This window comes from Spea bombifrons, chromosome 8 (genome assembly GCF_027358695.1).
Source record: "Spea bombifrons isolate aSpeBom1 chromosome 8, aSpeBom1.2.pri, whole genome shotgun sequence".
In the NCBI taxonomy this organism is placed as follows: domain Eukaryota; kingdom Metazoa; phylum Chordata; class Amphibia; order Anura; family Pelobatidae; genus Spea; species Spea bombifrons.
Genome location: NC_071094.1, coordinates 28,259,593 through 28,284,690, shown reverse-complemented (window position 1 = coordinate 28,284,690; position 25,098 = coordinate 28,259,593). Strand labels below are relative to the sequence as shown.

At 37.2% G+C, this 25,098-nt stretch overlaps 1 protein-coding gene across 1 annotated transcript in view; it reads right to left on the bottom strand.

Annotated features, from left to right (window-relative positions):
• Positions 1-25,098, bottom strand: part of TENM1 (teneurin transmembrane protein 1) — a 243,912-nt gene that overhangs the window by 177,832 nt on the left and 40,982 nt on the right. Inside the window, exon 2 of the mRNA XM_053473912.1 lies at positions 14,105-14,379. Within this exon, the coding sequence (XP_053329887.1) occupies positions 14,105-14,324 (220 nt within the window). The 5' untranslated portion in view covers positions 14,325-14,379. The remainder of the gene's footprint in view (positions 1-14,104; positions 14,380-25,098) is intronic.

Sequence of the window (25,098 nt, the reverse complement as noted above, 5' to 3'; positions counted from 1 at the left end):
CTAATCACTCTCCAGCTCTGGAAGTAACCAACAGAGATAAAGATGTCCCTTCTGATCCATTAGCTGAAGCCATAAAATTATAACTACACAACATTCGCAAATACTCTCTCGGGCTTAAATGGCTTTTCACCTTATTACAAGCAAATTGTCCTTTATGGACTGAACATTTTTTTTAAACATTTCCTATTAGCGGCTACAATGTTTAATTGATCATAAAAACAATAACAATGGTTAAATAGAACATCAGCTAAAGACAGTGAATGAGGATGCAAGCCGTCCATACTTGGAATACTAAAACTCAAGTTACCAACAATACACCCTTTCCTTGCAAAAAAACTCACAAGATCCATGAAGCAACTGCGTTTCTAAAAGTTAAGAGATATGCTGCACAGAGGCAGACTGAAGGAGACAGTATGGAGTTCCAATCAAATATTCCATGTTTATGATGGCATAAACAGCAAATCTCTAAGGTTTATTGTGACTTGCCTTATACATATATATTAACTAGTACTGTAGTACCACGTAGCAAACGGACAATAATCATTCCTGGGATTGACTCAGAGTCTCAGGGTGAAACGCTGCTTGTCTGGGTATATGAGTGACTTTGCCCTACCCACTTCCCCGGCCTACATAAAACAATCGGGCCTAGCCCTGCCTCTATCCACAACTACAACCACCCCACACAAAGCCAGTATCTATTAAACAAATGGCTAGCTCCATCCCCTCAAACAATCACCTCCATATAACCTACCTTGGGAGGATTCAGGTATTGACACCATGCCAAGATTTACAGACATCAGTGGAGTAAACTGGTTTTATCTCTCTGCTCCCCTACTTCAGGGAACCAAGTCTTTTCCCTTCCCACATTACGCAATGAAATGCTAGCATACTGTTACTGTTGACTTTTCCTAGAAATAATCCTCTAATCATGGAAACTTTAGCCCATTCATATTTTTGTCAGAAATACTAAATGTCCATGTCCCAACAAAAGCAGGCGCTGATGTTGTTGACATAAAAACTGATGGAACTATATGATTTAGGGAACATTAAAACTTCAGATATATTGGTTCTTAAAAGTTTATGTTTTGTTTTCATGTGATTAACCCCTCATGTGTTACATGGCAAAGTTGGTGAATCATGACCTCTACGAAATAAGGTATGAGTTAAAATCTAAAAACAACCAGCAAAAACAGAACTTATCTATATTAAGTATACACATTAGTAACTTTGGAGCCAAAGTAAGCAGATTTTCTTTTTTTGGACATTTAATGAAAAATCTATGACATAGGGAACATAACACCTTCAGATCTTTTGGATCTTTTCTTTTCAAAGACTTTGCTAGGTGCGACTGTAGTCCTTTTAAAATTACAGCTCACTGTGACTGCATCTATTTAAAACAATTTTATTCAAAGTAATGACTGAAGCCGTATTGCGGAAAAGGTGATGTGTTATGTATACATGAAAGAAATTCTCAGAAATGTACAACAACTGCTTTGAAGATCAATGATTAGACTCAAATTTTGTGACATGAATTACACGCCGTGCTATGTTTTTTCCATTACAGAAGATAGCCAGTAATAATCTTTCACTATCTGCAAGATCTGAAAGGAACACATCCCATGTGTGAATCTGCAGATCAACGTTTTTCTCCTGTGTTAGCGGGATACACAAACTTTGAAATGCTGCTTATTTACATCACAGAATTTTTAATACATTTAATCACCTAAATGGGGTCGTTTTGTAGCAGTTATTTCATTTTATCTCCTTCTTCAAAGGGAAAGTGACTAAAAACTGAAAATCAAACCATATTGGGTTCCAAAAAGGACAAGTAAGTAAAATGCATGGAAAAAAGCTACTTAGATAATAGGCAATACAATGTATGCAGGGCTGTTTTAGGTTAGTAGTTTCATGGCGGTATGGGGCTAGTTGTATATATGGACAGGCTAGACAGCCTTTAGTCAGTGGTAAGCGGGTGGGAAATGGACAAATGCTTCTTCCGTTCATGGAGAAAGAAGAAACTGACCTGGAGACGTCAAATGTGTGTTAGCATGGGTGTGCATGTGTTAGTATGAGTATGTATGGGCACGTGTATGTGTGCTACTGTGTATGTTAGTTACTGGGAGTGGTCGAGGGGCCAGGGGCCAGCCCTCTCCTGAATGTGGCCAAGAACCTCATGTTTATACTAATGACTGTCCTTCATCTTGCTTTGTAGAGACTAACATTAAAACCTTACCCAAAATATATTTATCATAGCCTAGCTAGAAAAGTGTAGATTGTCTTTGGCATATTTATCTTTTTACGATTAAACATTAAAATTGATGCTGGTAAGGCAACCAATTAAAACACACAAATCGGAAATATTTGACACATCAGCTTCTATATGACACATTGCTCACAAATCATATATCTTGCTCAGTGCAAAGTATCTTTAGTCTATAAAACTTGGATGAATTCATGAGTATTAGCTCAGCATCGCTGGTTTTTCTTCTGCAGCTTTAATCTGCATTGAAGAAAAATGACATTCTTCTTTATCTCGTTTCATGAATATTTTCACAGGATAGAGTATAGATTGTAAGCTCTTGAGCAGGGCCCTCATAGGTCCACCGTTCCACTCTTGGAACTTTGTATAAAGTACCATAAGGCTAGATGGCAAGTTCATGGGCAGGGCTCTCAACTCCTGCTGTGTCTGTATGTGTTAATGTATATTTGTTATGTATGTGTCTTCAAATGTCTTCATTAAATTACACAGTGCTGCATAATTTGTTGGCACTTAATAAATAAAAGTTTATAATAATAATAATAAAGATATTATAACATTTTACAAATATCTGTTCTTTGAATATAGAACCAATACAATATTATGGGTACATATGGGGACCATGCAGTCCATACAACATTATGAAGCAGTAACTATGCGTTCATAATACTCTGGTACTTGTCAGTAAATAATTAGGTAGGTTGCAAATGCATGTAAAGATGAAATTTGCAATAAGCTCCCATTGCAAATTTTGCTATCACAATTCTTGGTTATATGATTTCAAAGAGAAGATGCATATTTCATTTAAGGACAATACCTTGCTACATTTTTTTCACTCCAACTCATTTTGACAACGTTTCTCTTTTTATACATTTTATAGTGGCATGTAGCTTTTTAAACATGGTTTATTTATTATATAAAACCTAAATTGCAATTTAGCTTCTTTAACAGGGACACCAACCCGACTGTGCAGGTCAGTGAGGTCATGTAACGCAGCATACTCTAGGCAAAGTAAGTGTGGGTGTGAGTACGTGTAATAGCGTGAGTGCGTGAAAGAGTGACTGTGCGTGATAGAGTGAGTGTGCAATATATTGAATAAGTGAGTGGGATATACCGTATTTATCGGCGTATAACACGCACTTTTTTAACTAAAATATTAAGCTGAAACCCTACCTGCGTGTTATACGCCGATAAATCCTAGAGCCAGTGGCGGAACTACCGGGGTCGCAACTGCGACCGGGCCCTGGAGTTCTGCCAGTCAGGGGGGGCCCAAAGGGTGCCGAGCGGTTGCTGAAGACGACCGCTCGGCAACTCTCGGGGCCCCCCTGACTGACAGAAATCCAGGACTCCTCTGCTGGCGGCCGCCGCCTGCCTCAGCCGCCGCCGCCGCCTGCCGCCTGCCTCAGCCGCCGCCGCCGCCTGCCGCCTGCCTCAGCCGCCGCCTGCCTCAGCCGCCGCCTGCCGCCTGCCTCAGCCGCCGCCGCTGCCTGCCGCCTGCCTCAGCCGCCGCCGCTGCCTGCCGCCTGCCTCAGCCGCCGCCGCCGCCTGCCGCCTGCCTCAGCCGCCGCCGCCGCCTGCCTCAGCGCTTCAACTCCTGTGTTGGAAGCGTGAGGCGTTTGTCTCGGGTGCCGGCGCTCAGCAGTGAAGCGCCGGCACCCGAGACAAACGCCTCACGCTTCCAACACAGGAGTTGAAGGTAAGTGACCGGGATGGGGTTAGGGAGAGAGAGGGGAGATCCTGAGAAGGGGGGTTAGTGTGTGTGTGTGTGTGTGTGTGTGTGTGTGTTTTCCCAGATAGCAGTGATTCTGATGAAGTTTTTTTTGTTCAGTTTTTTTGTTCAAAAATGGGGGTGCGTGTTATACGCCAGTGCGTGTTATACGCCGATAAATACGGTAATTAGTGCGTGTGTTACCTTCAGGGGGATCAGGGGAGGTCACTTTACTTGCCCCTCAGGCCAAAAAGCTCTCCCCTGTTATCTAATGATAAATGTATATGTAATTAACCAATTCTGGAAAAAGACCCACTGAGGCATTTTTTTTTAGCTCAAAATATTTAGTACTTATTTAGCACTTTTACTTACTTCCCAAGCAATGGCTGTCTATCTGTTTTCACAACAAAATCCCTATTAAATTATATGAGACTGTAAGACTCTTGGATCCAGGTGCAGCATTTCTAATTAGACCGAACCGAAACATTTGTTTTCTTATCCCAAGGTGTAATCTTGCCAATTCTGTATCGTCATTTTAGCTCTGCAATGAAAACTTAATTAACAGAACTCAAGAACAAGTCCCGCCAACTTCAGGACCTCAACAATAATACCAAAACTTTCCTTTTTTCCCTTTAACTTTACATAATCGTTTGTATCACCAGTCAAATACGTTGCTAAGTCTCTACTTAAACAATGTACCGTCGGATGATCAGAGACTGTTATATTTGTTCAAAGATAATACTGCCAACCATCAATTTACATTACATTTTCAATGTTCAGGGCTATATAAGATTCTTGTTACGGGCTGTCCAAGTCTTAACCGTGTTCAAACAAGGTGAAATTTAACTTGTCTGTTGATTTTTATAGATCCACCTTTAATCAGTGTGGGTGATTGATGAACTCCTTTGTAACTGAATTACCTATGTCTCACCTCTTGGGAACTGGACATGTCCAATGCACCTTTCATAATGAAGCTTTTACACATAACATCAATCTATGTTATGTTTTCCACGGAATGATCAGGGGCTTAGCAGTCATTTTACTGCCTGTTTGTGCAGAGGCATGTAAAATGGTAAAACACTGACAATCACATAAGCTTACAGGGCATAATTGGTCTCCTCTCTATCTGAAGAAATGATGTTTGAGATTGTAAACAGTTTATGTCACTCTACAACTTTTCCTTTGGGCCAATACTGCCATATCTGTTTTCCTTATTCAGTGACATGCAAACGTAGCTTTGCTTAACTTTTCTCTTTGATCATAAAAAAAGGTTTTGTATATAGTATACAAGTGATATATAGCGTAGAGATGATCTGATTGATCAATATCTCACATTCTTTCCCTGCACGCCTTGTCTGACTGATCTATTGTGCAGGAAGTGACATCACATCCTCTTCCTGCAGGCAGGAACGCTCTGCCCACAACACAGAGTAAGAGAGACACACCACTCCTGCAGGTAAGTCATGTAAGCACAGGCCGGCTGTTTGGGACACTGACAAGCTGTTTGGTGGGAAAGTTGGCACAAGCAAGCTGTGTGGGGGCACTGAGAAGCTATTGAAGGCAAAGATGGCACAGGGAAGTTGTTTGAGGGCACTGACAAGCTGGGGACAAAATGAAACAGATACACTGGGGAAAAAACAGTTTGTCTATGCTATCAAGCTGTTTGGGGGCACTAATAAGCTGTTTGGGGACAAAGATGGCACAGGCAAGCTGTTTGGAGCACTGACAAGCTGGGGACAAAGATGGCACAGACAAGCTGTTTGTGGACAAATATTGCACAGCCAATATAGCCAATTTCCTAATTTTATAATTCATATTTTCTTGCATACATGAAAAAGGTGCACTTGAATAGAAGATGTGTAGGATGTCGTGGCTCCACCCTTTTGTACTCCAAGAAGCCAGAATATTACAGATGAATTTGTGGAGAAAAAAAAGCATTTCTGCAACACTCTTTCTCTGCAAACCTGTCTGCATTAGAAGCAAGTGAAGAAGCAAGTGAAGAAGCAGAGCTGCGGAAAATGAGGATCATGGAAGCGGTCGGTGGAGAAGATAAGGAGATATTGTTACAGAGCGTGACAGAGTGTGAAAATGTCACACACTCAGGAGGTCTGTCTGAGGTCCGAGTGAGCTGGCATGAAAATATGTTGGTCCGCCAAACATATTGCCACCAGCTGCACATTACATGTGACAAAGCGGCATGCGACTCGCGAGCTGTGTTTTCGCCACTACTGTTCTATAGTATACAGAAAAATGACATATGAGCCTTAAAAGTCAACTAAATAAGAGCCATAGAATGTATTTTTTATTTCATTTTAAAGTATTTCGTAAAAGGGACAAGCTCCTAAAGTAAATCATATTCAGAGACATTTAATATAAATCACAAATGCTTGAAAGACTTGGAAAATTGGCTTATTCTGATTCATATTGGTCATTGTAACTCTGAATTCCAATTCTGTTATTAAACGGTTATTGTAGTCAGTTGCTTGATTTAAAAATGTGCATCTGCATTGGCCATATGCAATATTCAAAGCCCAGAACATAATGTTCTATTCTAGATGCAAGATATCGTTACATATATTTTATGATACTTTATTCAGACAGGCAACTACGTAAAATTATGCATATATATGGCTAGAAGATCCAAGTGCAAATATAAATGCAGCAACTGTAGTTCAATGTGTAGCACCGTCACATCTGCAACCCATCAATCATTTGTCTTTAATGATGTGACCTTAAGCTGAAAAATGGATATAGTCTCTGTGTCATTGTGAACATCCTACATTGCTTTATTAAGGTGTATGGTCCTTGCACCACAAGTCATTAGTCGTTTCTTCAAGTATAAGAACCTATTAAGCTGCGTTTTAAGAATTAGAATATGAAAACAATGTAACTCAAAACAACAGTAATTTTTACACCTGTTTTCAATTAATTCTCACATTAAAAAACAACATGTAACATCCACAAAATTAATATGTGAATGTTTTAGGGATGTCAGTATTATGTGATTATTCTTTTGACATGCTTGATTAGAAAGTGTACCCACGATGCCTACCATTTTTCTTATACATGGTGGCACATTGCAGGCTGCCACAATCAATAAAAGTGATTGCACAAAATCTATTTGTGCAGCTTAGTTAGGTTCCTGACCCCCCTGTTACCTCCCTCACCTCCACAGTGACCTTCATTTAAAGAGAAAGACCCCTATGTTTACAGTTAAACTCTGAAAAGAAGAGAAAGCTACTGTATTGAACAATCAGTACCTTTTCTAATTACACAAGTAATACAAGTTTGATTGGTTCATGGAGTAGGCAGCCTAATATGGCTGCTTGCTATTATGATGACGTATGGGGATAAAAACATTAAAGTGACAGAATGTGACAGCTATTATGAGAATGCTGGGGAAAATAATTTCTGCTAAGGTGCAGACATCAGTGATGGTGAAGTCACATGTGCCCTCTCACTCTAAAAACCCACCCCAATTAAAAAAAGATACATACGTACATACATAGACACCTAAATTTAAGTAGATGCATTTTTATTTCTTTAAATAAGAAGTGTAATAATGACCTTCTGTGAACTTCTGCAGGCACAGCAGAAGCGCAAATGCATATCTTTGTTCTACCTGCCGGCAGATACACTGCTGCCAGCTGATGCGGAGGTCTTGAGTGGCTTGTACTTACCAGTACGTGGCCAGCTGTGCAAACACGCTCATCTGCGCAGTCATGTCAATAGGGGAACACTGTGGGTGTGACAATGACGCGCAGGAGGAGGCACATCTGTGATGCACAACTGAAGGTGGGACAAGGATTTCAAAATCAGAAACTGGTAAGCACAGATACCCTATTGCGGTCCTGCAAAAGCGTTTGCTACTCTGTATTTGTGTTTTTTCACCCTTGGCTTGTCTGACTGCTCTCCTGCTTAGTGATTCTGCTTTTGTTTGTGATTCTTCCTGTGTACCATGTCTGGCTTTTCTGACTACCTGCTCTGTGAAACAATCTCTGGCCTTTATGACTACCTGTTTAGTGTACCATACCCAGCTGTGTCTAACCATCCATTCTGCATTAACCCCTGGCATCCTGTGTCACCTATTTGTAACCCAAGCTTGTAGTTACCTATACAGGTATCTGGATCTGTCCATGCTTTGCCTACTACTCTCAGTACCGAACATTATCTGCCTACACCTGAGTCATCTCACTGTTGGGATCGTCTAGTCCCTGTCCTCTTAGCTTGGGGCTCGACTCCTTGCTAGATGATTCAGGGCTTAAGAACTTTTGCAGTGTGTGCTCATTTGTGGATGGCAGATGGGACAATATATATATATTAGTGCACATGAACCAAAAATAATTTGGACAAATCTTTTATTTCGATTTTGGTCCATTCGTTTTCTGTTTGAAAACATTTAGAGAGCACACTCTCTCATGCTCTCATTCACTCTCTCTCACACTCTCTCCCATGCTGTCTCTCAATGTCTCCCTATCGCATCCACTTACCACTTATCTGTCCCTGTCTCCCGCGTCTTCTTTTGCCTGTTCTTGTTCTTTCTTTTGTTTTCTTTCAACGTCTGCTTCTGTCCACTTTATGCTGTGTTAACTAGGCCTTCCGGAGTAGAGGTTTCTCTACTTTTACATATTACACTATTGTTTTTTCTTTATGTATTTTCTTACTCCTGGATTTAAATCCATTACAGAAGATTTGTAGTTTTGAAGGTTGTATTCCCCATACATATATTTTTCTACACCATTTGGTGGGGACTGTATAATTTCCTATTTTTATTTAGTTTTTTAGCTTACTTTGATTTTTAGCTTACTTTGATTTAGAGTTATTACAGTATTTATTGCTGCTCCACACTGAGCCAAGCGCTGTGGTCACTACCCCTTTTGTATCTTGTTTTTAATAACAATGTTTAGTGATTTTCAGTTAAAAAAAAAAAAAACCCAACCCCCAGAAATTCAAATGATTAATAATAAATATGTTATTGTATAAAAAGTGAGAAAAAAACATAAGTAGTAGTAGAAAACATGTAAAATACGTCATATTGCCGATTAACATATCACATACCTTCATGGAGGCTCTAATAAAGTTAGTACAGAATATCCGCGGTGTTCCACAGAGGATTACTATTAAGGACGCTATCATATATTTAAATATGAATTCCAAGGAAACCACTGTCTTTATAAAGATCTAAAACGTCTTGAGTAAAATAGAAACCACGTTCTATCTATGTTAATCTCATGCCACATAAATGGTCCAGGGTTTTCCAGTTCCTAGCAACACAGATTTTTGCTGCCATAAAAATATGAGCCAATAGATTTACCTGAGCTCTATTTCTAAAAGGCAAATTGGGGAGAAAGAAAACAATTGGAAAAGTTTCTTAAACATTAGATAATCCAAATATGGAAGAGATATTCTTCAGGTAGAGAGCATCTCCAGCAGCAATGTGAAATAAAGCTATTGATTTTGTGTAGTCTACAGTAGTATCAGGTACTATCAATATATCATTTTATAGTGGAGTTTGAGTCAGTTTATAGCATGAATGTTTTGTTTGCTGCTAGTCTTCCAGCATGAATTTCACCAAGAAAGCATCTTTTTCATCAGTTGTACCTGTAAGTGTAATAGTTTTAAAGATGTAGCAATTTGTTTAGTTTTCTTATGACTATTTAAGAAATCTTCTAAAGCATCACAGTTTTGAATTTGAGAAAAATATATCAATTTATTTTAAATAAAAATATCCGAGAGTTAAAATATTCCTTGATCTCGCCAATACCTACTTCTGTTTTATTGAACGAAGAAAACACTTTTTAAATTATAGGTAGTTGTTAAGATGTAGGTAGTTGTTAAGATGTCATTAATTATTGGGTTGAATTGGATATGATATTTTAATAATGTAATTAGCCCAAACGAGATAAAGGAATTAATAGTCTCTACATTCGGACTCTTCGACTTCTAGCCAAATCGGACGATTTAGGTTGGAGATGTCCCAGGCCAAAAAATATGTGATCATAGATCCTTCACTAAAAGTGGAAAGGTCTGGAAATGAAACTCCTCCTTTGTCATTCTATTTTTTATATTCACTGGCAAATGATATTGTTCTCTGAAATTGATGTTCTCTGACAAAAATGCTTCTAAGTACCCTTAGTGCAATTGTTCTAAGACAGTATAAGGTTTTAGGAGTCGCATAAGGATTTGCTACATTTATACGGCGAAGCCAAGATATTTCAAAACCCCTCCAGTTCTTCACTTAATATGCTTAAATCGTTACATTTGATCAAATTTTCCATCTCACAAAAATAATAAATGTATTTTATAGTTAGAATATTTACTGTGTTCTTGAATTACCTTTAATTGGACTGGGATTAATTCATATAGATTTGCCAGGGATAGGAAAACATTGTCAGCATATAGGGTTATTTTGTGTATTTTGGTTCCTAAATGTACTACATTAATGTACAGAGATTGTGTGAATATTGTGGCCAGAGGTTGTATCGTGTAAATCTAATCAGCAGAGGTGAACCTAAAGCAGTGGTGCCAACATGCAGCCCTGTCGTGTACCATTCTCGATTGGGAACCATTCACATTCCATCAAGGGACGGACTACTGTTGCTGAAAGATTTGAATATAATACCATTGTGCTATCTTTAAATCAACCTACAATTCCAAAATTTCACAGAACTATGCCTATAAATTTCCAACTCACCCTCTCTAAGGCCTTTTCAGTATCTAGCATCTATGGGTGTTATCTGCTGCACTTCCACCCTGTACAAACCCTTATTAACTGTAATGAATAATATCTGGAATCATTATATTAAGTTTTTCTGCCAGAATTTTAGAATAAACTTTGGTGTGTAAATTAATAAGAGAAATGGATCTATAATTAGATGTCCGACTGGAATCTTTACCATTTTTTAGCATCGGGATATTTGTGGCTTGAAACAACTCCCCTGTTAATTGCTTATTCTGCGATAATTGCAAAAAAGTTCTCAAAAGTAATGGTGAGATAATCAGCTAACAATAAGTCTAGTTTAGGCGATAAGAAAATCAAGTCTATAAAGTTAATTTTTCAATTCAAGAGAATATTTAATATCTTAAAGTGGGAGGCAGATAATCAGTTAGTAACTAGTTGATTAATAAAGTTCATAAAATAAATAAGTACATTATGTAGATAATTAATTAAACAATAGATTCAGATTTAAACCAGTATAAGAATTTATATATTGGATTATTAGAATGAATTATCCAGTTTAACCTAGTCTAAATCTAGATATAGAGTGGATTGTTCATTAAGTATCTGATATCGTAAAAGAGGAAGAAACAAGGCAAATAATCAGCTAGCAATTAGTTGATTAATAGGTAATTAATTCAAATTTTAAACCACCGTTAAAAATTCATAGATTATTAAGGTGTATTATCTAATTTAACCAATAGACAAATCAAATATAAGTTAGAAGGTGGATTTCTCATGAAAGTATCTAATGTCTTGTAAGAGAAAATGGGAAAAAAGAAACACATAATCAGCTAGTTGAGTAATAGGTAATTGATTCTAGTTTAAACCACTGCTAGAATTAATAAAGTAGATTAAAGTGCATTATCATCAACTCTATGTTATAAAATAGAGTTTTTCTTAAAGTATCTAATGTATTAAAAATAATTACTGGACACTTTATTAGGTACACCTTGCTAGTACCGGATTGGACCCCCTTTTGCCCTCGGAACTGCCTTCATTTTTTGTGGCATACTTTCTACAAGGTGCTGGAAACATTCCTCAGAGATTTTGGTCCATATGGACATGTTGGCATCACATAGTAGCTTCAGATTTGTCGGCTGCACGTCCATGATCTCACGTTCCACCACATCCAAAAGGTGCTCTAACTGGATTGAGATCTGGTGACTATGGAGGCTGTTGGAGTACAGTGAACTCATTGTATCTATACACTCAATTATATGTTATATAATTGTTCCTCAAAATTAAGGTCAGTTCTTGGAATTATCCACGGTTCTCCATCGCCTGCTGATGAGCGTGCATAACATTATCATACCTCCCTGGATCCTCTTCTTAAAGACTGCAGATATACCTTTTTATTCTTACAGATTTAGAGTATAAGTTAATTTCTTTGACACAAATCCTTTCAAAATTAGTCTTTATAGCCAAATTCAACCTCTTCTTTACTGTAGTAAATCACTTTTGCGTGTATCCTCAAAATGTATTTCACTGCAAGAAGGCAAGGGCGACGGGGGGGGGGGGCAGGAATTATTGCACAGATGAGAGGACTACCCTAAGTGTGTTTACTAAAGGACCCAGATAACACTGATGCTTCCTAACATTGTTGGAACAAGAAGACTTGGAACTCCTATAGCTGTACTAGGCTATGAAGCAAGTTTAACAGCTGTTACAATAATTGTAAATGTTTTAACTTAATGCTATCAATTCAAGTTTTATAGATGCATGGTGACACCAAGAAGCCACAATGCCAGGTGATTCACTCGTAAAAAAAACCCTATTCTAAATTACATGTGTGTTGGGGGTATAATGAGTATCCAACGGAGCAAAGACACTAAATATTCTGCTGCTTGAAAAACATAAAATGCTGGTACCTATGAAGACACGAATTTTAAGTTGTAGAATGAACAGCATCATAAATCACTTGACCAAACGCAGCACACAATGTAGGCAATCCATAACTGTCACATGAATAATACTATGTTTTAAATTGTTAAAATATTAACAACGTAAACTCAGTGAAGTAAGTCATCCGTGTTTAATGGAGGCATCACCCAAGTGTTACAATTCTCCTATTCATTAGTTTTGAACATGATTACACTTGAACTGAGGGAATTACGTAAGTCTAGTATTAAAAAAGCAAAAATAAAAATGATTTCATTTATATGTTACAGTATTATACAAGAAAAGCCTATGTGGTCTGCCCAGGGAGCACACCCAATATTTCGGATGTAGGCCACTGTTAAAGGCATGATGTTTTTACTTAAGCAAGCAATTACAGAAAAGACTCTCTTTAGATAAGTTAATGTACAAACACATTTGCTGCTGTTGATATGAGACTCAGTGTGTGACTTTTGGGGCTGTGAATCACTAATATGATACACAAACACCCAACAAACAGCTTCCAGAAAAGAGGGACACCAGGGGATGGAAAAGGGACAGATGGCTTCCAATGGCAAGAGGGACTGTTCCTCCAAAAGCAAGGCAGTAAGAAGTATGTATGACGATTGACTGTTTTTGCACTGGTGGCCTGTTTTTAGGAATTTGGCTCGTAATCGTTTATTTATTTTGTATTTGTAATTCTGCATATCCAGAAAGACATTTCTTTGATAAGATGTAGGCACATAACATCTATCTAGAGACTCTGACTCCTGCCTTGGGCTATGCAGCTCCATCTGGTGATGCTATTACAAGTCATAGTATGAATCAGTTTTTGTGTTGGCTGAACTGTGTTGTGTGTATAACTTTGAACTATTAAATGGATAAATGCTTAGTAACCATCTGTATGTGCTAGAGCAAATTATTTTTCTAACTGTTTGCTAATATTGTTGTACATGATCATAGTGCTGGAATGCTTGCTGATCAGTCACTGATCAGCATGAGTAAGTAAGTAAGCATTGACCCAGGGACTTCTCCTTATATGAAAACCAAGCTGTTACATTTAAAACACTATTGTTTTACATACACAATGGGGTTTATTCACTAAAGTGAAAATTAGCAGGCGGGCTGACGGGACAGCTGCAATTTCAGCTTACAGACCTTGCTATACATTTGCATAGTTTAATTGGTGGGAATGGTTAAAATACACCTCATTGATTCAACTATACCTTATGCAGGGCCAGTCCATTCTTTATTGTAATCGAAAATTACCAAGGATGGGACTTCAACTGACCTGGAAACTCACCACCAAAATCTTTCTTTTGTAAGTGAATAAGCCCTACCGTACATGACCAACTCAGTCATTTATACAAGAAAAGTTAGACGTTGGTTGATCCTTCAAGCTAGTACGTTTTTTCATCAAGGGTAAAAAAAATGTAATGTCAACACAATAAGCTCACTTCTTGGTCTCTCAGTGGTCATTTATAGCACATGCATTTTTGTCTCAATAAAGATGGTTACAATTATTTATACACACGTGTTGTACCTTGACTGGGCTCCTCAATGACTTGTCGCTTTCTGTTGCTATGGCTGTTATAGTTAAGTCTTATTTCCTGGGTACATTGTTGAAGGGTTTCTCTGGAGTTGTACGATTGTCTAGGCTTTTGCTCGTCTTCACTGTCCTCTGAAGAACTTGTGTAGGCAAGATCCATTTCATGCTTCACTTTCGATAAAGGCTGATAAGGTTTGCTATCCATCTGCTCCATATTTCATGAAAAATATCTCACAGTCATGGAGCACAAGGCAAGATCATGAACAAATCTATAAACACAAACACATAAAAAAGGGATGTCATATTAATCAGGATGATAACATTTTAGCATCAATAAGCAATACAAATCTGGATGACGATTTCCAAATCTCACATTTAGAGTCAGAACATCATTGAATTTGCTCAACAAATACAAAGTATTATAAACATATTTTATAAACACACTCTGATTTCATCTCCAAGTGAAAGTTCTTATGCTTCTAAAGACTTATTAAGTACTAATTAAGTACTATTCCATTGGCATTACTAGACAATAGGTCTCCTTTATTTCCACAATTAGCTTGGCAAACATATCATGCTAAAACCAAGTACAGCCGTTGCTTAGCTTTATATTTTGTTTTTCATTTCTTATTAATAAATTATATAAATGAATGCACACTGACAAAAACTAATCAAGCAGCAAGATTATATACATGTCCAGGTACACTCATACAAGAATATACAAAGAGTTAAAAAAAATATATATATATATTAATAATATCTATGTTACAGTAAGACTTAAATTGACCTCAAAAGGTCAATTAAAGTTTGACTGCATCACTGATTTATTATTGATAACCCTTTTTCATGCACAAAGTCCTTGAGTGCTGGAATGATGAGCTCATTCAATTTTAATATACTTTGGCAGTTACTAGTTACTTTTGAACTAATAAGTGCACAATTATGTTTCGTGGCGTTGTTTATTTGTATTATCTTTAATTATAAATATTTTAGCAAAATCATAATTATAATGAATGCTTCTATAGTGCAACCTCCAGGAGATGCTTTGTTGGATTTTGTACACAGGCATAAATCACACATATGGGTCTGTGGGTGGATCAATTGGAAAGGAGGACAGACGTTGCTCCATTGCCTTTGACAGTGAAAAGGTAAAAATCCATATTTTGGGAATCCAGTTCCAGACTTTGATTGAGCCAGCAGCGGGTTCAAGACAGACTTAATCGCCCGCATGTCACATATTTAGGCAGGACGTTTAGGGGAGAGGGAGTTTCATGTGCTTTCCAAAGCCTAGCTTATCTGGGCCAGATGGGGGGTTAGGTTAGAGAGTATTCAGGTTGGTCAATCTGGGGCAACAAAGATGGCCAGAGAGGGCTCCAATTGGAAGCTATGCTTTTATTTTATGATTTTATTTTTTGTTTACTTGCAAAATCACAGTTTTCCAGAAATATGCTGATCCTAAGCCTTATTACCCTAGAAGGCTGCGATTTAAAACATGAAAAACAACTTTGGTAGCCCTTAGCTAAAAAGTGGTTTGCCAAACTTTAACATAAAGAATATTGTCCGTTATTTTCTATTTCGGAAGCAGAAAAGGGTGAAACAGAAAAGGCATTCTTTCTAAAAAGAAATGGAATATAAGCTATAGAATGTCAGAAGACATGTCCTATTGTCCAAACATGTTTTCCACTTAGTGTTCTACTGCATCTAGAAATAATTAACCCCCACATCTTAATGTCTAGTGAGTGGACCCGCAATGAGGCATGTGTGATATATTGTTGTTTTCCATGTTTATATATATATATATATATATATATATATATATATATATATATATATTTGTACCAGTGATTCTTTATCTACATTTTCTTACATCATGGGGATCTGGAGGTCATGCTGCCCCAAGGTCCACAACAGAGAGTGCTCCAGAGAAACTACAGACATGTATAATCAACCTCTAAAAAACATTATTTAACTCAATGACATGTTTTCTGTCCTAAAATGCACTTATGTTAAATTTAATAGCTAATTTGAGCAAGCATTTCAAAGAGAAGACATGCAACTTGTAGTCATCTTGGGTTGCTCATTCTGCACAGAATGAAAATAATGCCCTAGATTATAGGAAAACACGTACCAAGCTGAACTCACATTAGATTAAAGAAGAACACAGTGATTCTTAGAAGTCTTCTTGTACTTTTTTCCTTTTGCTTTCCTCAAGCTCCACTTGTGATTTTCGAGATTGTACATATGATCAATATCTAGTTGCCCTTGTCAGATGGATGATAAAGGGTTATACAAGTAGAGCTAAGTGACCTTTGCTCGAATGACTTAATGTTTTTATTCCACTAGAGATGCCTCTTTCCCCGACCTTTCTATCAGTTCACTGTCAAGCAAAGCTTTCCCGTTTCTACGAGGCTACTGTATAAAATGTGCCATGCATTCTCTCCTTTGTTTCAATAAATGCATGGATGTTTGGAAGGACTTTCTTGTCTGCTTTTTTATCCATGCAGAATAATGATTGAAAATGAAAAGGTCATGGAATAACTAGGACTAAAAATAAAATCAATTGATATGATACTGTATGAGGATGGACACTAAAGTTAAGGTATAGAAAGAGCACTGAGCTCTAAATTCTACTGATACATTCTTCAGTCCAGTGTGAAGTCTTTTTTTTTTATTTTTTTTTCTGTATTTTTTGGCTTTTCCAAATCAAACATGGGTTTCTTTGATTTTTTTGTTGTGTGCCTTATAAATCATTTCACACATTTATGTGATTTTTAGTAGGTTTTCTGGAGCTGTCAAATCTTATATTTCTCGTGTTTATATCATCCAACATGGGAGATAAATCGTAGGTAAGAAGTCAGGAACACATAAGAAAACACAACTATTGCATTGCCTTTATGTTGTGATTCCATGTTTGTCATAAACAACTTTTATTACAGTGAACTCATCTTTTGTTTGACATGTAGAGTTTATTGGTCAGTAATTCAAACATGTCTCCGAACATTTGATTTTTTTTTTTTTCATTTTACATAAATTTATTTACAAAGATAGAAGAGTTAAACAAAACTCCAGGACAAAAATATGACATTAGAACACAAGTTGGGAAGCGTCAGAAGAAGGGTAACTGGAGATCCATCAGAGCCTCCAATGTCTGTATTATTTTTTCCCCCATTTTCTAGACTTAGTTGAGCTATATCCACTTGATCTTGTTATACCCAGTTCCATTGATATAATGTGTTTAATCTTATCTCTTCCCACTATTATCTATTAGCAATTTTGTAGATAGAGGAATATGTGTTATCATTGTTTTAATCTAATTTTGAGATTTTTGGCCAGTCCAGATGTAATAGAGCACAATCTGGGGTGAAAGGTAACTTGACCCCAGTCATAATCTCTATCAATATCAATACCTAACTTGTATTACTTTTTTAAATGCCTCCGAGCATTTGATAACAATTAACATGTATGAAGTGTGAAATTAAAACCTAGACGCCTGAACACACTTTACCGTGTGAAAACATATATTTTATCATTTTTTATGGGAGTACATAATCCTTTCCCCGTAGGATGTGAGTAATAATTAGTAGGCAAAAGGAAAACATGTGTTAGAAAAAAAGATTTTGAATACTGGTTTTTAGCCTAATGCAATTTGTTAGCATTTTAACTAGAACTCTACGGGATACAGAAAACTCTGCTCATTTCTCAAAACCAGAATCGAGACATGTTTTGTAGCTTGATTTACCCAGGTTGTTCTACGTAATTCTCAAATTCATTTGTAATGTAGCGAAGCATCTGTGCTTCCATCTTCTAGGGAGACAGTCGCACAGTAAATACAATCTGTCATTGAACTAAACATATTCTGCGTGATTAATCTGCAATGTAAACTTCTCTTTCCGCAAGCCAGCATTGGCAAAGGGGGCATTTTCTTCTCCAGCCAGTGATGCCTAAAGGTGTTTACACGCAGACAGGTGTAAGAGAAAGCAGGACTCCAAAGTGTTCTGAAATTACCAAGCGGTCTCTGAAGTATAAGAGCTAAGAGAAAAACACATGGATTGACAGATGTTGCATGAAATGTAATCATTCACACAATTCAGGCATTAAGGGATGCCAATAGTTTATTTTCGCCAGTGCTTATTTATTCCATTCATCACCCCGTTTTTTTTTTTCTTCCTAACATCTTAGCGATAGAAAAATAATGCTGGAGTTAAATTAAAAGGCACATAATGTAAAACATGTCTGATGTGTTTATCTCTCTCAAGTTTCCAGGGTATTTAAACTAATAGAATTGTATCTGCTAAGAATGCAGATGGTGTACAGTAAATTACTCTTCATGCAGTAAAAGTATGTACACTATAGTGCACTTCGTTATATACACATTATGCATTATGGGTCATGCAAACCATGTTTTAGCGCATTTTTTAAATTAGCATAGGGACTGCTAGGAGAAGTAGGCTGATAGGGGTCGTACCAAGGGCATAAATTCTTGGGGCAAGAGCAGCAGCTGTCCTAGGTGGTGGAAGGTGAAGGGGCATGTTTGAGCCAGCTGGTTGCTATGCCTCTGTGCCCCATTCTCCCATTAACATTAACAAGGGACCCTTAACCCCGCCACAGACACCAAGAGTTCTAGTTAGAACAGTGTGTCCCTCCCGAGCACCTACTTGATTAGTCTCTACTCTGTTTAGATGCTGATTCCTTGGTTAAGTTGAGTTTACCTTCCCGAAACTTTAACTTTTTAATACCTCCTTATACTGGGAATCGTGAGGGTATTCAGGCCAACACGGGCCCTAGCAAATAGACCTGAAAATTGTATTGGTTTTACAAGATATAGCAATGACATGAAGGTGAAAGGATAAGAAACAGTACACGCCATATAAGCGGCATGCTTGAGTAACCATATGAATGGTACTGTTGACAATGACAAAAATAAAGCAGGGGTGGAATACAGATGAGCTCCCTTAGAAGCCAAACAATAGCTAACCTGTAACAGAGAACAGATGCAATTAGTAATCTAGTTAGGTGTCGGGCATTGGAATAGAAATACATTTGTGCATTGCTGGCATCCAGCAAAACTGGAAGTCAAGGGAGTTAATAACACAGACAAAATAAACACACGGCTTTCTTCTGAAATGCATTAAGATACTTCCAGCTTCTAGAATAATATTCTCGATACTGCATTTCCTTTCTAGGATCCAAATGTGCCTGATATTACGTAGTTTGGTGTAATATTTTTGACATATGATTTGTTGAATACAACTGTTTTTGAATATTTACATGTGAGCTATTAGAAACAACATTACGTTTGGGAAAGGATGGGGTTTTACCGCCATTAATTGTCAGCAGTGATGTCTATAAACCTGTCCCTGATGTCAAATAGGGAGCATAGTGTCTCATTTCTTCAGATGTGAGCAACAAAATTGTCGCCTACTACCCTGAACCGAAATGGGGGCTCTTGGTGCCTGAGGCAGGGTTATTGTCCCAACTCTCTGGAGGCAGGAGAGGTGAGCGGGGAAAACAGCTTGGTGGTTCAAGGGATCCTTTGTCCCGGAGGAAGCTGCCCTGCTTGTCCCATGGAAGTTATGACCCTGTTGTCCCAAGGCTCCTTAGCCTGATAACCTACACCGGCATTGTGGAGAGTACTAGAGACAACTTGTGGAATCTCATAGTGAACTCATTAAGCACTCAAACTGGTATAAAGGCTGGTCAGTTCAGTCCTTTCATTATTCTATTTCTGTACTCACTCCAACGCACATCTTAATTTATACATTATCCTTATCCCAGGGGTGTGCTGTGAGTTTTGTATTTTCTTATTAATAAAGCATTGCATTTATTGGTTATTATAATTGCAAATACTTTTTTTTTTACCAGAGTTAATCACATACAGTACGGTCCTGCCCTGGAGTGCAAAGAAACACCACAATAGCATCTGCTTTCCCCTAATAAACTTTATTTTGCAAGTTAAATGCATTCGTCATTTTCCATGTGTGGAATACATAGCATGACACATCTGCCTCTTAGGACAAAAAGGAGCAGCTTACGTGTGAAAAGCACAAATTAATTAGGCCCTTCGTTGCTTAGTGCCAAACAGATGGCTGAAATTAGATTATTTGTCCGCAGGAATTTTGCTATCGTCTAACTAATGATATATTGTAAATATATTTTAAGTACAGAACACAGAGATCTTTGCCCCAGTCATATAGAATGAAAAGTTCAGGGCAAAGGAGGTGACGTTTCACCTCACAAATACAAAGATACTATATACCCATAGAGACATTTTAAGATTTTTTTAAATACATTTTAGTTTAGTTTCAGTTCCACTGCTAAGAATCTGCAACTTTATAATATGAATATTATTCCTTCATTCCCAGCCAATATATATGCATAGATACTCAATATACATGACTTCTATGGAGCTCACAGTTAGTCATCAAGCATCCTTTCTGGCCTTATTGGTGTTGCGTGAGGCTAATTTATGGATTTTTGTTTGAATTTTCAGTCTCCATTTTGTATTTAGTTTAACATTACCTATTATAGCTTAAAAATGTTGAAATGTTGGCCTACTGTGATACAATGTGATCTATGTCAATGGCGAGAAAGTCACGGCCATTAATCCTTACCATCATTTTATTTAACCAGTGACATACCAGAAGGATGCAGTTCTGATTTGGACGGCTTTGTTACTGACTCACTTTGCTTGACTTCTTCTTGGGCTAAATTCTGCCAGCCCTTTCCTACTATACTATTGTGAGAATCTCTAAGTCTTTTAAAATAGAGTCTTTAATGAAGGAAAGTTGATAACATTGAGTCAACATAGAAGAAAAGATGCAGTTACATAAGCGTTCTTGACATCAGAGGTCTCTGCTTCAGTCTTGTTAAATAGACACAGTCTAATCCAGTATTGTGTTCCAGGTTATTTCTATAAGAGCAAAGTGAGAAACTTACGTGGCATGGAAAACCCCAAGCATGAAAAAGATTGACTGTTTAAACATACTGCATATGCAAGGATGACTTGCTAGATATTACCTACAGAGGTAATACACAAGATGAAAAGTATCATGGAGAAAAAGTTAGTGTTTTTAATTAATGCATTTAGCTTTTAATGTTGAATTTAATAAATAAATTGAATTCTTATAATCTTTTGCTGTGAAAACGGAGTGTAGAATAGAAAAATACAGAACCACTGAATTCTACATATGGCATTTGTTTCCTACAAACATCTACCCTATGGTATGGTGTTTCATACTGCACATTTTAGTTTGAGGGAAAAAAATAAAATTACAATTGGTCTCTCTTTTTTGTGTAATAAAATCCCTTTGAGGTGTACTTATCACTTGCAGGTTTGACAAGATGCATTGTGCCAACTACATGCTGGGATGGTACAGAGTGCATTGTTGGTATATGTGGATATGTACACAGCTTAATCAATGTGGACAGGAATTCAACAAACCTAAAACATATCATCTTAACCATGCTTTTCTTCCAATCTACCCCGCAGTGAATATTAGTGAAATATTAACTTCATACTTGAACGGATTTGAGCTCTGCCAGCCAGTGTGGGTTTAAGGCCAATGTCAGGCTTGGTCCAACTTGTCATTAGGGTAAGCAGACAAAAAGCCTCCTTTGCTCCCATCTTTCAGTCCTTCCTCTTCCGGGAAACGCTTAATTTCTGGAGGTTGAGTCCAGATTGGCGTATGTGAAGCTCATTTGGTAACGGTCTGGGGTCTGATTGTCCAACATTGCGGTTGGCTCTTCCTGCTCTTGAGTTTATCATTGCATATACATTCACGAAGGGACTGCTTTAAACATTATACAGCAGAAATGAAACTTTGTGAAAACATTGATCAACAAGTAATTAAACATCTAAAAGTTAACAACCTAACAGCATTTCCACATTATGCATTTCCTGCCAGCTTGCCACATATTTAGTTTCTTCACTTGGCAGTTTATTTAAGCAACATCTATGACATCTTCCAAAAAAATGCTAATCTAAAGATCTGCATTTTCACCACCCAGGTAAGGTTGCATTATCAGCTGAAAGCGATTGTTATTTTTTTGTTTGTTTGTTTCACTGGCTTCTCAAATAGAAGTTTTAATGATTTGTGTAATTCAGGGGTGGCATTGAAATGTTCTGTGTATTCTCGGTTGATCTCTAACCTCTGGATTCTAGCAAACACCAGCTGTTCAATCCATTTGCAGTCAGCCTTCAGCAAGGATTCGGCCATAAACCAGCTCAGCAGTAAACAAATGTTAAATAATCAAACGGGGGATTCTGTCGTTTTAGAAAAGCATTGTATATCCAATAACCATTACTGCCATTATGTACATAATCCAGGGCTTTGAAAGCTTCCACCGGATTCAGTCGTGGGCACAGGGATACAGAAAGGTAAAACACAAATGATAAAAGCTGGAGGAACAGTAAAATCAATACTGCATTTTACCATCTTAGAATCAACATCTCTCATTGTACTTTCTTTTAAAAATGGGTTGAAAATACCATTTGATGCTAATAACAAATAAATATGAGGACATTTCAAATAAAGGCCAGGCTAATATTCCTTCATCTTTTTTTCCATGTTCTCAAGATTTTCCACGTTTCCTTTTTGCAATGACCTTTTCCCGTTAAGCTCATAGCTAGCTACAGTAGTCCTTAATAAAGGGACATTGTTTAATATCTAGTCTATCAATAATGATACATTAAAGAATGTACTATACAGTATGATGAATTTAGAAGTGGTCCTGTCAGTTAAGTTACTGTTATTCATACATTACTAGGCACCATTTAAGTGCTCACTCTTCTGACTTCCTCTTTATAGAACTTTATAGCTTAGCTCAAAACTAAAAAAATAAGGGGTAGACTTGTCCTTTTGGATCCGTGTGAATTTTAATCTTAACAACATTTACCAATTTTCGTTAATTCTTACAAATGTCCAAAAACAAGGAAGAACTCCAAATTAAACAAGCAAAAATGAAGCATTTGGCATGTCCTTGCTTTTGTTGCTCTCACTTTCCCATGTGCTTATTCACTCTCTCTCAAACTCTTTCACGCTCTCTCAATGTCTTCTTCCTCCTCCTTCTCCACTAAACGCTTTTGTCTCCTTTTTCGCAACTCTGCTTCTCTTGCATCTTCTTGTTCTTCTGTCTTCTATCATATGTCTTAATGCTTCGTCTGATTCTCCCTAGTATCCGCTTTGTTATCCAAGTCTCCTGTCCTTTAGTGGAAGTAATCCATGAAACCAGTATATTGCAGATAGATTCATGGAGAAAGAGGAGCGTACATGCACCTCTGTTTCTCTGCAAATCAGTTTATTCAGTTATTCTGTCTTCTTTGAGTACTTCGGCAAAATGGCAGAGCCACAAAAGAAACAAAATGCAAATTAAAATTCTGAGCTCTCTGCTTTGTTTTTCCGTTTCATAGGGAACCTTCCTTGTTTTCAGACATTCGTATAAATCGGTAGATTTTGTTAAAATTTTAATTCGTAAAATGCACTGTGTATCTTTGAATGATCCTTGCTACAGATCAGGCCCACTCTGACTACAACATATATTTTATTAAAATCTTTTTTTTACTTTGTTTTGTCTCATGAAAAGGAGTTTTCAGTTTCCACCAAGTTTTTTTTTGGCGTACTACCTCCATTTAAACATTTATATGTCAGTTTTCTTGTGTTCCTCCTCTGCATTCATTTATGTTGAAATTCAGTATATGATTAAACAACAGACGTTGTATTCTCCGTTTCCTGTTGTTCTTGTCCATCCCTCTTCAACACTAGATGTTTGTACAAGACTAAACAATTTCTGGTTTCAGAGAAAGCAGATTTCCAATTTTATGCATGATCAGTAAAGTCAATACAAATTTAAACAGAACCCAGAATGAAGACAGAAGACTGGCAGGATTTAGAAAACATTTATGTGTCTTATAAATATACAGAGTTGGACTACCACTACGTAGAGCCCTAGGAAGGAGATCAGTGTAGACCTACCGTTTGTAAAGGCTTTTCCTACTCTCTTACCCTAGCAGTCTAGCAGAGGAAGTATGTCATCTATCAGATTTCGTTTCCACTTCCTGCCCGTTTGAATTTGTGTCCCCTCCGCTCACTTATGCAATCCATCATGATGAATATGTTTGGAAAAATCATCAGATCTTCCCAGCAGAGCTGAAATCCAAAAGGTTTTGAGACATATGTGATTGTCTAGGGTGCCTAAACTGTAATACAGATCTACTAATATATTACATAAGGGAATGCATTAAATCACTACAAAGAATAGAAATTAGGCCGCCCAAAAAAGTCTGGATACGCATTTAAGACACAAAGTGTCATAAAATAAATAGCATTTTTTTTTTCAATTTCATTGCAATGTCTTTCCATAGAATCACAATGGGTAATAAAAATGTAATTCCAGACACAAATATATTTAACTAGATTGTTGGTATGAAATTAAAGGGATTATGTTCTACTCCTTGTGGTAAAATAACCATTTGGGCCGTTATGCTGGTTAAACTTCTGAAAAACACTGCACATATTTATAGGTTCCCACAGAGTTAATTTAGCCTTCATGTTGCCTTACAATTAGCTTGCAATTTGATAATGTTTTGTAATAGCAATGAGACATTTATTGGAAAAACCAGACATTCCTGAAATACTCGAACAATATGCCGTTATTACCTCACTACGGGAAGCTTTCTTAAAATTGAAGATTATCCTACCTATTCAAAGCATGAATATCTTACCAATTACCTTTGTTTTTTTTATGCTGTCTAATCCATCCACCTGCCCCCGAGCTGAGAAAATAATATCTAAATTTATATTTTATATATTTTTAATTATGCCATTTTATGGTAGCGCTTCCTAGAATTTACTGACTGCTGTAAATATTCTAGTAATTATAGCCCTTCTGTTCGCTGGGTTTATGGAATGAGAGGCAGAGAAACGTCTTTCAAAGATGAACAACCTGTGTTAAGATGTGGACCATTATTTTTTGACCCTTTATGTTATTTG